The 14,364-nt window shown below is 36.8% G+C and overlaps 1 protein-coding gene across 1 annotated transcript in view; it reads right to left on the reverse strand.

Moving 5' to 3' along the window:
- Positions 1–428: 428 nt before the first annotated feature.
- Positions 429–14,364, reverse strand: part of ZNF566 (zinc finger protein 566) — a 29,863-nt gene continuing 15,927 nt past the window's right edge. Inside the window, exon 5 of the mRNA XM_082676690.1 lies at positions 429–2,276. Coding sequence (XP_082532816.1) covers positions 1,252–2,276 — 1,025 coding nt within the window. The 3' untranslated portion in view covers positions 429–1,251. The remainder of the gene's footprint in view (positions 2,277–14,364) is intronic.

Here is a 14,364-nt window from a genome sequence, read left to right on the forward strand (position 1 = left end):
TACTTTCCCCACCAACACCCAGGATTACTTCATGTTCCATAGGAAGTAAGTGATAATGGAAAATTTCTTAATTCATTACCTTCAATGGGTCTTTCTTCAATTATCTGTCCTGTCTGATGTTGAGTAAGGTCTGTAGAAACAGTTGCTTTTCAACAAATAATACTAATAATGACAACGATGAATACAATTAACATGACCAACATTCTGTGGGTATCTATTTATTATATGACAGGCACAATTCTAAGCACTTTGTGTCTCTTTATTTGATCCTCACACAAAATTATGAGGTAGGTATTATAATTATCCCCATTTTATAATTTCTACCAAAACATATATGTATAAAAGCACAGAAAAATGCTCAGGAAGGATAAATACTAAACAAGGAGGGATATGGGTACAAGGATAGTTGTCAAAGACCTTACTTGTAATGTTTAAACCTATTATAAGGAAAATATATATTGAGGCATTATTTCTGCAATTAAAATAAAAGACATGACACAAAGATATACCTAGGGAGAATGCCCGTCAGGGCACTGTGTATAATGGCAAAAACACTGGAGGAAACTACAATGTCTATCAATAGGGATTTGATGAAATGATATTACAGCAACACAAGGAAAACACCATGAAGATAGTAAAGGATCTCTATTTACTGAGTGGTAAGTCATTACATGAACGTTTCTACAACAAGAAAGTCTAAATTTTGTAAAGAGCAAAAGGAATAAGCTATCTTCAAAAATAAAGAGGTCACTGCTCTTGGGTATTAAAGGTATCTTAAAAATAAAGATATTTTATAAACCATGATATACACAGATGGACTTTACAGTTATATAAATTTAAATGGATTAAAAGATTAAGAATATTACAACTATAGACAAATTGGGGGGAAAATAAAATGAAAATCACAGGATTACATTTCAGCATGTATTCTCTGATGTTTAAGATAAGGTTAGAAAGGTGCCAGAAGTGCTGTTGTCATTTTGAGTATTTACTAGACTGAATTACCTGATGGCAAGGGAAATAGGGGCTTTTATTAAATGGCTTCCAAAACGTATTCTACTCATAGGGTGTTTCTCCTACATGATTTTTCTTGGGCTGAACAAGCTGTAGTCAGCAAATAAGATGTTTCTACCTTATTCTATTTAGAGGGATTAATATAGAGATAAATTCTCTTTTGTTAAATAGTTGATGTTAATAGTTTTGAGCTGTAAATAAAAGCATTTGCACACATTTCATATATTCTATGTTTTATCACCAGTACAAATTTTGATGTTGAATCAGCTGTGAGTCATAATTAAAGGTCTTCCCACATTCCCTATATTCATAGGGTTTCTCACTAGTATGAATTCTATGATGACTAATAAGTTGTGAACTCTGAGAATAGGCTTTCCCACATATCTTACATTCATAGGGCTTCTCACCAGTATGAATTCTCTGATGTCGAGTAAGGTCTGAACCAGAACGAAAAGCCTTTTCACATTCCTTACATTCATAGGGTTTCTCACCTGTGTGGATTCTCTGATGTTTAATAAGTTGTGAGCTCTGACTAAAGGCATTGCCACATTCCTTACATTCATAGGGTTTCTCCCCTGTATGAATTCTCTGATGTTGAGTAAAGTTTGAGCCACTACTAAAGGCCTTCCCACATTCTTTACATTCATAGGGCTTTTCACCAGTGTGAATTCTCTGATGTCGAGTGAAGTTGGAGCCACTACTAAAGGCCTTTCCACATTCCTTACATTCATAGGGTTTCTCACCAGTGTGAATTCGGTGATGTCGAGTAAGGTCTGAGCCACAAATAAAGGTTTTTCCACATTCCTTACATTCAAAGGGTTTCTTGCCAGTATGAATTTTCTGATGATGACTGAGTCTTGAGGGATGTCTAAAGGCCTTTCCACATTCCTTACATTCATAGGGTTTCTCAACAGTATGAATTATCTGATGGGTGGTAAGCTGTGAGTCATGTCTAAAGGATTTCCTATATTCCTTAGTTGCACAGTATTTCTCTTTATTACTAATGATTTGCTGTAATGTAAAGGATGGATGTTGACTAAAAGTGGGCATGCCTTCATGGGTGAATATCAGTTGACTGAAATGTCCCTCCTGAGAGCCATGTTGTTTCTCAAACTGGCCATTACATTCCCAATCATCTCTGAAACTAGAGCACTGAAGGTCATGTCTTGTAAGTCTTTCCATTATCTCCCACTGGGCTGACTCTATTTCATAAATTTCCTTCTTCAGAAATAATTTCTTGGTCTCACATCTTGACTCCAGGACTGAAAGAAAATATGAAAGCAATCACTCACATTTTTCTTGTTTGGGAGAAATAAAACTTCAATTAAAATGGGAGAATTAAACTGAAATTTTTAAAAATGGACAAGAAAAGAAGAGTGAAGAGAGATGACATAGTAAGGTGAGGACAGTAAGTAAGCCACTGGTTTCTAAACGTTGCTATAAATCAGAATTACTTATGGGAGCTTGCTAAATATACAGATGCCTTAGACTCCCTTGTTACAGGATGGCTCTAATCATACATACACACAACATCTCACATCATATGCAAACACACATATAAAAGCGGCGCACAGCATGAACTGTAAATAAGGGGAATGATCATACCACTTAATAGGGTGGTTGTCAGGATTAAATGAATATGTCTAAGGAAGAATGTTCAGGGGTTGGCAAACTATGTACTGCAGCCCTGCAGTCATTTTTATAAGTAAAGTTTTATTGGAACACAGCCACATTTATTCACTTATGTATTGTCTATGGCTGTTTTTGAGCTACAGTTGCAACAGAGACCACATTGACTGCAAGCCTAAAATATTTACTATCTGGCCTGTTGAAAAGTTTGCCAGGCCCTGGTTAGATCTGTATTGTCCATTACAGTAGCTACTAGCATATATGTCTATTTGAATTTAACATAATTAAGATTAAATAAAAATTCAAATTCAGTTCCTCAGTGACAATATCCACATTTCTAGTGTTAGAAATAGCCAAATATGGCTAGTGTCTACCATACTGGAAATCACAAATATCAGACATTTCCATCATTGCCGAAAATTCTAGATTAAGTAACTAGAGGCTTAGGTTCTCTTCAACCAATGACAGAGAAATAGAAGGTGGTAATCCAGATGGGAGAGTACCTTAAGAAAAGTCAGGTGCTGAATGAACCTAGCATGAGTGTTATATAGGGAGGATTTTCTGTGGCTCGATATGGTATATGCTTGGGGTTTGATGAAAATACTATGCCTTGGAATTCTGTAATTCTGAACTTAGGAAAAAAGAGGAGAGGACTTAACAAGTGCACAAGCACTGTAGTAGTGATGACCAACTGACAGGAAGGGCATTTGTAGGTTCAAAGAGAAGTGAAAAGAATATAATGGGAGGCAGTGTATTGCTATTGAAAGATCAGAGGTACAAGATTCAGTTGTATGAGTTTTGAACTCAAACTCAGTTAATTACAAGCTTTGTTTCCTTGGGCAATTTAGTTCATCTTTCTGAGTCCCCAACTGTCTGTCTATATGACAGGAATGATAACTAACTCTTATAATCATTGTGAGGACTGGGAATACTATATGAAAAAATACTTGGTATTAAATAATTATTTCGTATTTGGGAGATAATATTATGGAAGAATTTCCATATAAAAATATGGATGTTAGGCAAGTGAAGTGTTTTGAAGACCACACTATGGACCCAGAGGAAAAACCTCAAGCCAAAAAAGTGAAGATCATTCTAGTACCATCTTATTCATCTTACTCTCATATAATTATTTAGCAAATACTGTTTAATATTGTTCCTAAATATATCCTGACACTCTTCCCTTTATGTTCAATACAATACCTAATATGAAATATCTCTCCCTTGGAATACTGGAATAGCCTCCAACTTAGTTTCTCCACTTGAGGTTTGTAGTCTTGAATCCATGTCACTAGAATGGCATTAGCCTGCCAATGCTCTGCTTAAAATCCATTGGTGGTTTCCTTTTATTGCTCTTACAATAAAAGCCAAACTCCTGAATGTGGTCTACAAAACTCTGAATGATCTTGTTCCTGCCTGCCTTTCAACCAAATCTCACACTATGCTCCATTTTGGTTTCTAAGCTCCATCCACGTTGGTCCTATTTTATAGTTCTTCAAATGCTCCTAATTATTAGTCCCTGTTTAGATCTTTCTAGGTACTTTTCCTTATGTATAGAAGGTATTTTCTTTTACTCTTTGCCTTGGTAACTATTACTCATTTTCCAAATCTCTACATAAAGATCATACTTTTTGAGGTCTTCTCTGATCCTATGACCAAATTACACCCTCCTTGTAATTATATTTTTAGCACTCTGTTCTCTTCCTTAACAGGATTTTCATAATTTGTAATTACATACTTATTTATGTTCATTTACTATCTTTTCCTTCAATAGGTCTTAAGTTCTGTGAAGGCAAGGAAAATGTCTATTGTCTTCATCAATGTGTATCCAACTCTGAGCATGGTACATGGTACATATTGGAAGATCAAGTATTTACTGACTGACTCAATAAGAAAGTATTTAAATATATACTCCTTAATGAAAAATGTCTAAAAATTTCCTCTAGGGAAAAAGGACAGGGACTTCCCTGGTGGCGCAATGGTTAAGAATCCACCTGCCAATGCAGGGGACACAGGTTCAATCCCTGGTCCGGGAAGATCCCACATGCCACGGAGCAACTAAGCCCATGTGCAACAACTACTGAGCCTGTGCTCTAGAGCCCGTTGAGCCATAACTACTGAGCTCAGGTGCCACAACTACTGAAGCCCACACATCTAGACCCTGTGCTCTGCAACAACAGAAGCCACTGCAATGAGAAGCCCACACACCGCAACGAAGAGCAGCCCCCGCTCGCTGCAACTAGAGAAAGACTGCGCACACCAACAAAGACCCAACGCGCCCAAAAATTAATTGATTAAAAATAAAAAGGACACACTTTTTGCAAATATGGCACATTGAATACATGCATTTATTACTGCTCTTTCATGAAGTGCCACTAAAGATAGTAATGAGATTCAACAAAAGAGGAAACTCCATGAGGACAATGAGAATGGGGAAAAAAGCATCAACAAAAATTTGAAAACTAGAGAATAGATGGAATAGTAATAAATGATGTATTAACCTTGAGCCTTGAAACCTAAGTCACAGATTAGTCTTACTGTAGAATACCAGATATTTTCAAGCATGCAAACACCAGGTACCCTTGAAACTAGGGTGCATAAGGGTTGCAAAAAGGATAATTACTTGAAAATCTGTAAGAAATAGACAGACTTCACATTCTCAAACCTACTCCATATAGCAGGCTGATTCCACAGTCCACTATACCCAGTAAACTCTCAAGAATCAGGCAGCCACGCTTATTTTATTAATTCCAGAAAGAAAGTAGAGGATCCCATTCTGGAGAAAATCAGCCCAAGAGAAAAGACCTGATAGGTGGTGTCAGCCAATGAACTGTTCTAGGCAGATCACTCTGCAGTAACTACCACCAATAAATCTACAAATCTTGTCACAAACAAGCTCAAATCAGCTTTTTAATGCCACAGTTTTATATGAGCAAATAGCTTTGAGTCACTAGCTATTTCCGGAAAACATTAAATATAAGAGCTTAAGGGACTTCCCTGGTGGTGCAGTGGTTAAGAATCTGCCTGCCAATGCAGGGGACACAGGTTCGTGCCCTGGTCCAGAAAGATCCTACATGCCACGGAGCAACTAAGCCCATGTGTCACAACTACTGAGCCTGCACTCTAGAGCCCATGAGCCACACTACTGAGCCTGCATGCCACAACTACTGGAGCCCGTATGCCTAGAGCCTGTGCTCGGCAACAAGAGAAGCCACCGCAATGAGAAGCCTGTGCGCCACAACGAAGAGTAGCCCCCACTCGCCGCAACTAGAAAAAGTCAGTGTGCAGCAACGAAGACCAAACACAACCAAAAATAAATTAATTAATTAAAAACAAAAACAAAAAATAAGAGCTTAAAATACAGAAACAGGAGAGACAATGGAGGGAAAAAAACAAAATTCAAAAGAAGAATGCTTCTAAAAAAAAAAAAAGAAAATGCTTCTAAAAACAATGTTATATAGCAATTCCATAGAGAATGATGTCAGAAAAAGAAATACTGAGAATGTTTTTTTAAATAAAAATACGAAGATGAGAACTTAATAAAACCTCACAGAAAGTACAACATAAAAAGAGAGATGGAGGGCTTCCCTGATGGCGCAGTGGTTGAGAGTCTGCCTGACGATGCAGGGGACACAGGTTTGCGCCCCGGTCCGGCAAGATCCCACATGCTGCGGAGCGGCTGGACCCGTGAGCCATGGCCACTGAGCCTGCGCGTCCGGAGCCTGTGCTCCGCAACGGGAGAGGCCACAACAGTGAGAGGCCGGCGAACTGCAAAAAAAAAAAAAAGAGAGAGAGAGAGAGAGAGATGGAAACTAGAAAAAAGAAAAAAGAGCAGATACAAACTACTATATATAAAATAGATAAACAACAATAGATAAACAAGGTCCTACTGTATAACACAGAGAACTATATGAAAAAAAATGTGTATATATACACGTATAACTGAATCACTTCACTATACACCAGAAACTAACACAACATTGTAAATCAACTATACTTCAATTTAAAAAAAAGAAAAAGAAATTCTAGAGGTAGCACAAAAAATTTAAGATCTGAATTACGAGTGTTCAATCATTCAAAAAATTTAATGAGCTCTTACTATGTGTCAGACATGGTGCCAAGCACTGGACATAAAAAATGATCAATAAACATTGAAACATAGAGAACAGAGAAAAAGAGAAAACAATGCGGAACAAATGATCAACAAAATTACAGAAGAAAATTTCAGAGATTTTTAGTTTCTGGAATAAGTGAGTGCCCTGGTACATGAAAGAATAAAATCAACATCATGATACCTCAACATGAAATATTAGAACATCATAAATAAATAACAAATGCTAAAAGCTTCCAAAGAGATTAAACAGGTCACTTAAAAGAATTAAGAACTGAATGGGTTTTGGACTTCTCTACAACACTAGATAACAGAAGATTTTAGAAATCCTCAGAGCAATGCCTTTAAAAAGTTGAACTAAGTTTTTCCACCTAAAATGAAATCTCCAGTCAAATTATCAATCAAATTAGGAGAGTGAAATGGAAACATTTTTATTCATGAAAGGATTCACAAAATATACTTTCTATTTACTTCTTTTGCATCCTTCCCTTGGTTGCTTTTGAAAGATGTGCTTCAGAATAATAAGGAAACAAATCAAGAAAGAGGAAGGCAAGAGATCCAACAGTCTAGGTATACAAAAGTATCCAAGGCATGCAAATACAGAAGAGAATCAAAACGAATTCAAAGGGAAGGAGTTAAGGGAATCAAAGGGATGATCCTAAGGGAATCCACTGGATGATAATAAAGGAAAATTCTAAAATAAAGCTATGTTACAATCACACCTGGGGAGGAAGAACAGAGGGTTAGAGGAGGGATATCTCAGTTAAAAAACAAACCACAGAACAGGAGAAAATATTTGCAAATGAAGCAACTGACAAGGGATTAATCTCCAAAATATACAAACAGCTCATACAGCTCAATATCAAAAAAACAAACAACCCAATCAAAAACTGGGTACAAGATCTAAATAGACATTTCTCCAAAGAAGACATATAGATCGGCAAAAAAACAAATGAAAAGACGCTCAATGTCACTAATTACTAGAGAAATGCAAATCAAAACTATAATGAGGTATCACCTCACACTGGTCAGAATGGCCATCATCAAAAAATCTACAAATGGTAAATGCTGGAGAGGGTGTGGAGAAAAAGGAACACCCCTACACTGTTGGTGGGGATGTAAATTGGTACAGCCACTATGGAGAACAGTATGGAGGTCCCTTAAAAAACTACAAATAGAGCTGCCATATGACCCAGCAATCCCACTCCTGGGCATATATCCGGAGAAAACCATAATTCAGAAGGATGCATGCACCCAATGTTCACTGCAGCACTATGTACAATAGCCAGGACATGGTAGCAACCTAAATATCCATCGACAGGAATGGATAAAGGAGATGTGGTACATATATACAATGGAATATTACTCAGCCATAAAAAGAAACCAAGTAATGCCATTTGCAGTGACATGGACGGACCTAGACATTGTCATATAGAGTAAAGTAAGTCAGAAAGAGAAAGACAAATTTCATATAATATCACTTATATGTGGAGTCTAGAAAAATGGTACAGATGGACTTATTTGCAAAGCACAGTTATTTCTTGGCTCTCTTTTGTTCCATTGATCTATGTGTTTGTTTTTATGCCAATACCATACTATTTTTACTACAGCTTTGTAATCTAGTTTGAAATCAAGAGGCATGATGCCTCCAGCTTTATTCTTCTTTCTCAAGATTACTTTGACAATTTAGGGTCTTTTGTAGGTTTCATACAAATTTTAGAATTGTTTGTTCTATTTCTCTGAAAGATGCCTTGGAATTTTGATAGGGAGTGCACCGAATCTGTAGACTACTTTGGGTTGTATGAACATTTTAACAATATTAATTCTTCCAATCCATGAAAATGGAGTAGCCTTCCATTTATTTGTGAATTCTTCAATTTCTTTCATCAGTGTCTTATAGTTTTCAATGTACAGGTCTTTTCACCTCCTTAGTTAAATTTATTTCTAGGTATTTTATTCTTTTTTTTTTGATGCACTTGTAAATGAGATTTTTTTTTTTAATTTCTCTGAGTGTTCATTACTAGTGTATAGACATGCAACTGATTTTTGTATGTGGATTTTGTATCCTGCAACTTTACTGAATTCATTTATTAATTCTAACAGTTTTTCTAAAAACAGAATTACCATATGATCCAGCAATCCCACTCCTGGGCATTTGGATTAGACAAAACTCTAATCCAAAATGATACATGTACCCCTATGTTCACAGCAGCACTATTCACAACAGCCAAGACATGGAAACAATCTAAGTTTCCATTGACAGAGGAATGGATAAAGAAGATGTGGTAAATATATACAATGGGATACTACTCAGCCATAAAAAAGAACGAAATAATGCCATTTGCAGCAACATAGGTGAAACTAGAGATTATCATACTAAGTGAAATCAGAAAAGGAAAGACAAATACCACATGATATCACTTATATGTGGAATCTAAAATATGACACAAATGAACCTATCTATGAAACAGAAACACACTCACGGACATAGAGAACAGACTTGTGGTTGCCAAGGGGGAGGGGATTTGGGAAGGGATGGAGTGGGAGGTTGGGGTTAGCAGATGTAAGCTATTATATATGGAATGGATAAACAACAAGGTCCTGCTGTATAGCACAGAGAACTATATTCAGTATCCTATGATAAACCATAATGGAAAAGAATAGTAAAATAATGTATATATAGGACCTCCCTGGTTGCGCAGTGGTTAAGAATCTACCTGCCAATGCAGAGGACACAGGTTCAAGCCCTAGTCCAGGAAGATCCCATGTGCCGCGGAGCAACTAAGCCCATGTACCACAACTACTGAGCCTGTGCTCTAGAGCCCGTGAGCCACAACAGCTGAGCCCGCGTGCCACAACTACTGAAGCCCACGTGCCTAGAGCCTGTGCTCCACAACGAGAAGCCACTGCAATGAGAAGCCTGCACACCACAATGAAGAGTAACCCCCACTTGGCGCAACTATAGAAAGCCCGCGCACAGCAATGAAGACCCAACGCAGCCAAACAAAATAAATAAGTGAAAGAAAATATTTAAAAAAAGAAAACATTAAGAAGAAATAGTGCTTTTAAAAATGTATATATGTATAACTGAACCACTTTGCTGTACAGCAGAAATTAACACCACATTGTAAATCAACTATACTTCAATAAAATTAAATAAATAATTCTAACTTTTTTTAGTGGAGTCTTTGGGATTTTCTATATATAATATCATGTTATCTGCAAATAGTGACAGTTTTACTTCTTCCTTTCTGATTTGGATGACTTATATTTCTTTTTCTTCCATAGTTGCTCTGGCTTAGACTTCCGGTACTATGTTGAATAAAAGTGGTGAGAGTGGGGATCCGTGTCTCATTCCTGATCTTAAAGGAAAAACTTTCAATTTTTTACCGCTGAGTATGATGCTAGCTGTGGGCTTGTCACAAATGGACTTTAGTATGTTGAGATATGTTCCCCCTTTGTTCAGAGTTTTTATCATGAATGGATGTTGACAAAAAAAAACATAAATGAAATTTTACTTAATGTAATTTTAAAATTTATATGGAAGACCAAAAAGACAAGTATAATCAAATACTTCTGAAGAAAAAGGTGGAGGGACCTGTCCCATCAGAGATCAGGACTTTTGATAAAAGCAAGAGTAATTAGGACAGGTACAGATAAAAAGGCCAATGGAATAAGAGTGACCTATGTATACATGGAATTTTAATATGTGACTGTGGATCAGTGGAAAACAAATGGACTCTTCATTCAGTGGGGCAAAAATAATTTGTTTTCTCTACGGGGAAAAAATTATAACTGATCTCATACCATTTGTGAAAATCAACTCCAGGTACCTTAACAGGGCTTTAATAAGAAAGTAAAAACATAAACATTCTTGGAAGAAAAAATAGGAGAAAATGGGGCTAGGAAAAGGTTTCTTATGACCCCAAAGGTGTGAAGCCTGGGAAGGAAAAAAGCAGAATTTTTAAATAAACTTATATAATTATAATTATGTATAATTATATAAAACTATATAATTATATATAATTTAACTATTAAATATATAATGTAACCATAATAACACAAAGGATTACTGTTCATCAAAAGATGTCATAAAGAAAATGAATAAATAAGCTACAACAGGAAAAGATGTCTATAAAACATGCTACTGACAAAAAATTAGTACCTAGAATATATATAAGGAATTCCTATAAATTTTAGGAAAAAGACAAATAGTCTAATAAAAAAATGATCAAAATGGCATTATAGGGACTTCTGTAGTGGTCCAGTCATAGAGAATCCATCTTATAGTGCAGGGGACGTGGGTTCGACCCCTGGTTGGGGAACTGGGACCCCACATGCCACAGGGCAGCTGGGCCCGAACGCCACAACTGCTGAGCTCGCGTGCCACAACTGCAGAGCCCATGTGCCCTGGAGCCTGCATGCCACAACTAGAGAGGAGAAGGCCTGCACACCACAACTGGAGAAAAGCATGCATGCCACAGTGAGGAGACTGTGCACCACAGTGAAGGATGCTGCATGCCTCAACGAGGATCCGGTGTGCTGCACCTAAGACCCGACACAGCCAAAAATAAATAAAATAAATAATAAATAAATCTTTAAAAAAAAAAGTGCAGATTATCAAATCAGATGAAGTGGAGCATAGGGTCAGCTACTGCAATTAAGAGAAGGGAGAGATAGCAGTTTAAAAAAAAATGGTATTACACAGAAGAGACACTATTGGCCAAACATGTGGAAAAATAATCATCTTCAACAGTAACCAGGAAAACTCAATTTAAAACAATGAAATAAGATTTTTTTTTTTGGCTGCGTTGGGCCTTCATTGCTGCACACGGCAAGCAGGGGCTACTCTTCGTTGCAGTGCACGGTCTTCTCATTGCGGTGGCTTTTCTTGCTGCGGAGCATGCACTCTAGGCGCGTGGTCCTTAGTAGTTGTGGCACATGGCCTTAGTTGCTCCGTGGCACGTGGGATGTTCCCGGACCAGGGCTCGAACCCATGTCCCCTGCATTGGCAGGCAGATTCTATTCTATTTATTTATTTATGGCTGCATTGTCTTTGTTGCTGTGCACGGGCTTCTCATTGCAGTGCCTTCTCTTGTTGTGGAGCATGGACTCTAGGCGTGCAGGCTTCAGCAGTTGTGGCACACAGGCTGACTGGTTGTGGCACATGGGCTTAGTTGCTCCGCGGCGTGTGGGATCTTCCCAGACCAGGGATCGAACCCGTGTCCCCTGCATTGGCAGGCGGATTCTTAACCGCTGTGCTACCAGGGAAGTCCCAGCAGGCGGATGCTTTTTGTTTTACATCTTTATTGGAGTATAATTGCTTTACAATGGTGTGTTAGTTTCTGCTGTATAACGAAGTGAATCAGCTCTACATATACACATATCCCCATATCCCCTCCCTCTTGCGTCTCCCTTCCACCCTCCCTATCCCACCCCTCTAGTTGGTCACAGAGCATCGAGCTGATCTCCCTGTGCTATGCAGCTGCGGCAGGCAGATTCTTAACAACTGTGCCCCCAGGGAAGCCCCAAAATGAGATTTTATACTCACCAATCAGATTGTTAAAAAATGAAAAAAATCTTACAATATCAGTTACAGGGAAAGATGGTGATACAGACACTTGGAAAACAGTTTGGTATTACCTGGTAAAGCTGAATAAGAAAGTATGCCTATTTAAAGTCAACTGGGCCACACAGCCTGTCTGGTGTGTTTTAATGTCCACTAAATTCTCCGACAAAACCCCAGAAGACTTTACCCTCTTTTTTGGCTATATACAAGCTAAGTGAAATAGAGACTTGAAGTGACTATCTAGAGATATCAGGATCCAACAGGTTAACTGATTTTTTAAAGCAAATTTAAGAAGTTTAATAAAAATCACTCTTTAAAGGTGGGGGAAAAAAAAAAGAATGTATGCCAAGACCCAGCAATTATATTCCTAGGTGTATTTCCTAGCAAATCTCTTGTATATGCAAATCTAGAGATTTACATGTTATTATCTTATAATTTTATGTTAGTTAAATGTTATATATATTCTATTGTGCATGTACTATATTTTATAAATAACTATACTAATTAAAAAAAAACAGTGGATAAGCTGAAGAGCCAAAAGGTCACACATAACTGAATATATTAGTGAATCAATACAAATCGAGGCAAGGAATTCTATGTAAAGGCAGTATAAATGGAAAAAGAGATGAAGAGTTTAAGCCATTGGAGGTGATCCAGATGTTCTAATGTCTGTTTAATAGGAGCTACGGGAGACAAGAGGAAATGGTAGCAAGGTAATGTTTGAAGAGATGACTGCCAAGGATTTCCTATCACAAGAAACAGATATAACTCCTCAGATTTAAAAATACAACCAGAAGCAAAATATGGCAGAATAAAGGTAACCACACCTGAATATTACAGTAAAAATTTAGCCCCTTAGAAGAAAAGTTTATAAAGGAACAACAATCATACATCGAGAAGAAAACATTGGAGAATATCTTTATGGTCTTATGGTAAGCAAAGGTTTCTTAAACAGGACTAAAAGTACAGATAGCATGATCTGTTTATATAAGATTCAAATATAGGCCAAGGAAGAATTTCTTACATAAGTCCTAATAAGTGTGAAGCACAAAAGGAAAGATTGATAAATTTGACCAAAATTAAGAACTTCTGTTCACAAAAAGAAACCACAAAGAGAGCTAAAAAACAATTCAGAGTAGAAGAAGATATTAGCAATTTTTAGAACATGGAATATACTCATAAGCAAAATATATAAAGAACTCTTACACATCACTAAGAAAAATACAGGCAATCTAACAGAAAAACAGGTAAAAAAGACGAACAGGCAATTGACTAAAGAAGAATTTCAAAAGACGAATAATGATATGAAAACGTGTTCAAACTCATCAGTAAAAAGGGAAATGCAAATTAAACCACACTGAAATATCACTATATACTCAGCAATTGGTAAAAATCTAAGTTTGACAATACCATACATTAGGAAGCATGTGCAACAATGGGAGCTCCTATATACTGCTGGTGGGATTGTAAACTAGTACACGCATTAAAGAAAAGTTGAAAAATGGACAGCTAAAGATATGATGTCTTATGATCCATTCATTTCTATCCTTTTCAAATAACATAGAAAATGTTCATAGTAGTGATTTATAACTGTCAAAAACTGGAAACAACATAACTGCCTATGAAAAGTAGAACTGAAAAATAAACTGTGGTATATTCATATAATCAAATGAATCAACTCTGATTATAAAAAATTGTGTGGCTCTCTTAGGTGGTAAAAGTATAAAGGGACACAAAGATACTATGGACAAAGAGAGATCTGTGCTGATAGTGTTGTAGTTCTTGACCTGGGTGATGGTTCCATGAGAATTCATTCTATAACTGTTTGAATATCTGCCTATAGTTTGTTACTTTTCTGTACTTGAGATAATTTCCAATAAAAAGAATTAAAATATATTAAACTGTCTCCTGGGCCTGTCTATCTCTGCAGGTACAAGTGGATAGATGGATAAAAGAAATAGAAAAAGAGGCCCTGAAATACAAACTAACATAAATCAGAACTTATAACTGAACAGGCAGATAAAACATTGATGATATAAGC

The sequence above is a fragment of the Grampus griseus genome, assembly GCF_964374135.1.
Source record: "Grampus griseus genome assembly, chromosome: 19".
Taxonomy (NCBI): domain Eukaryota; kingdom Metazoa; phylum Chordata; class Mammalia; order Artiodactyla; family Delphinidae; genus Grampus; species Grampus griseus.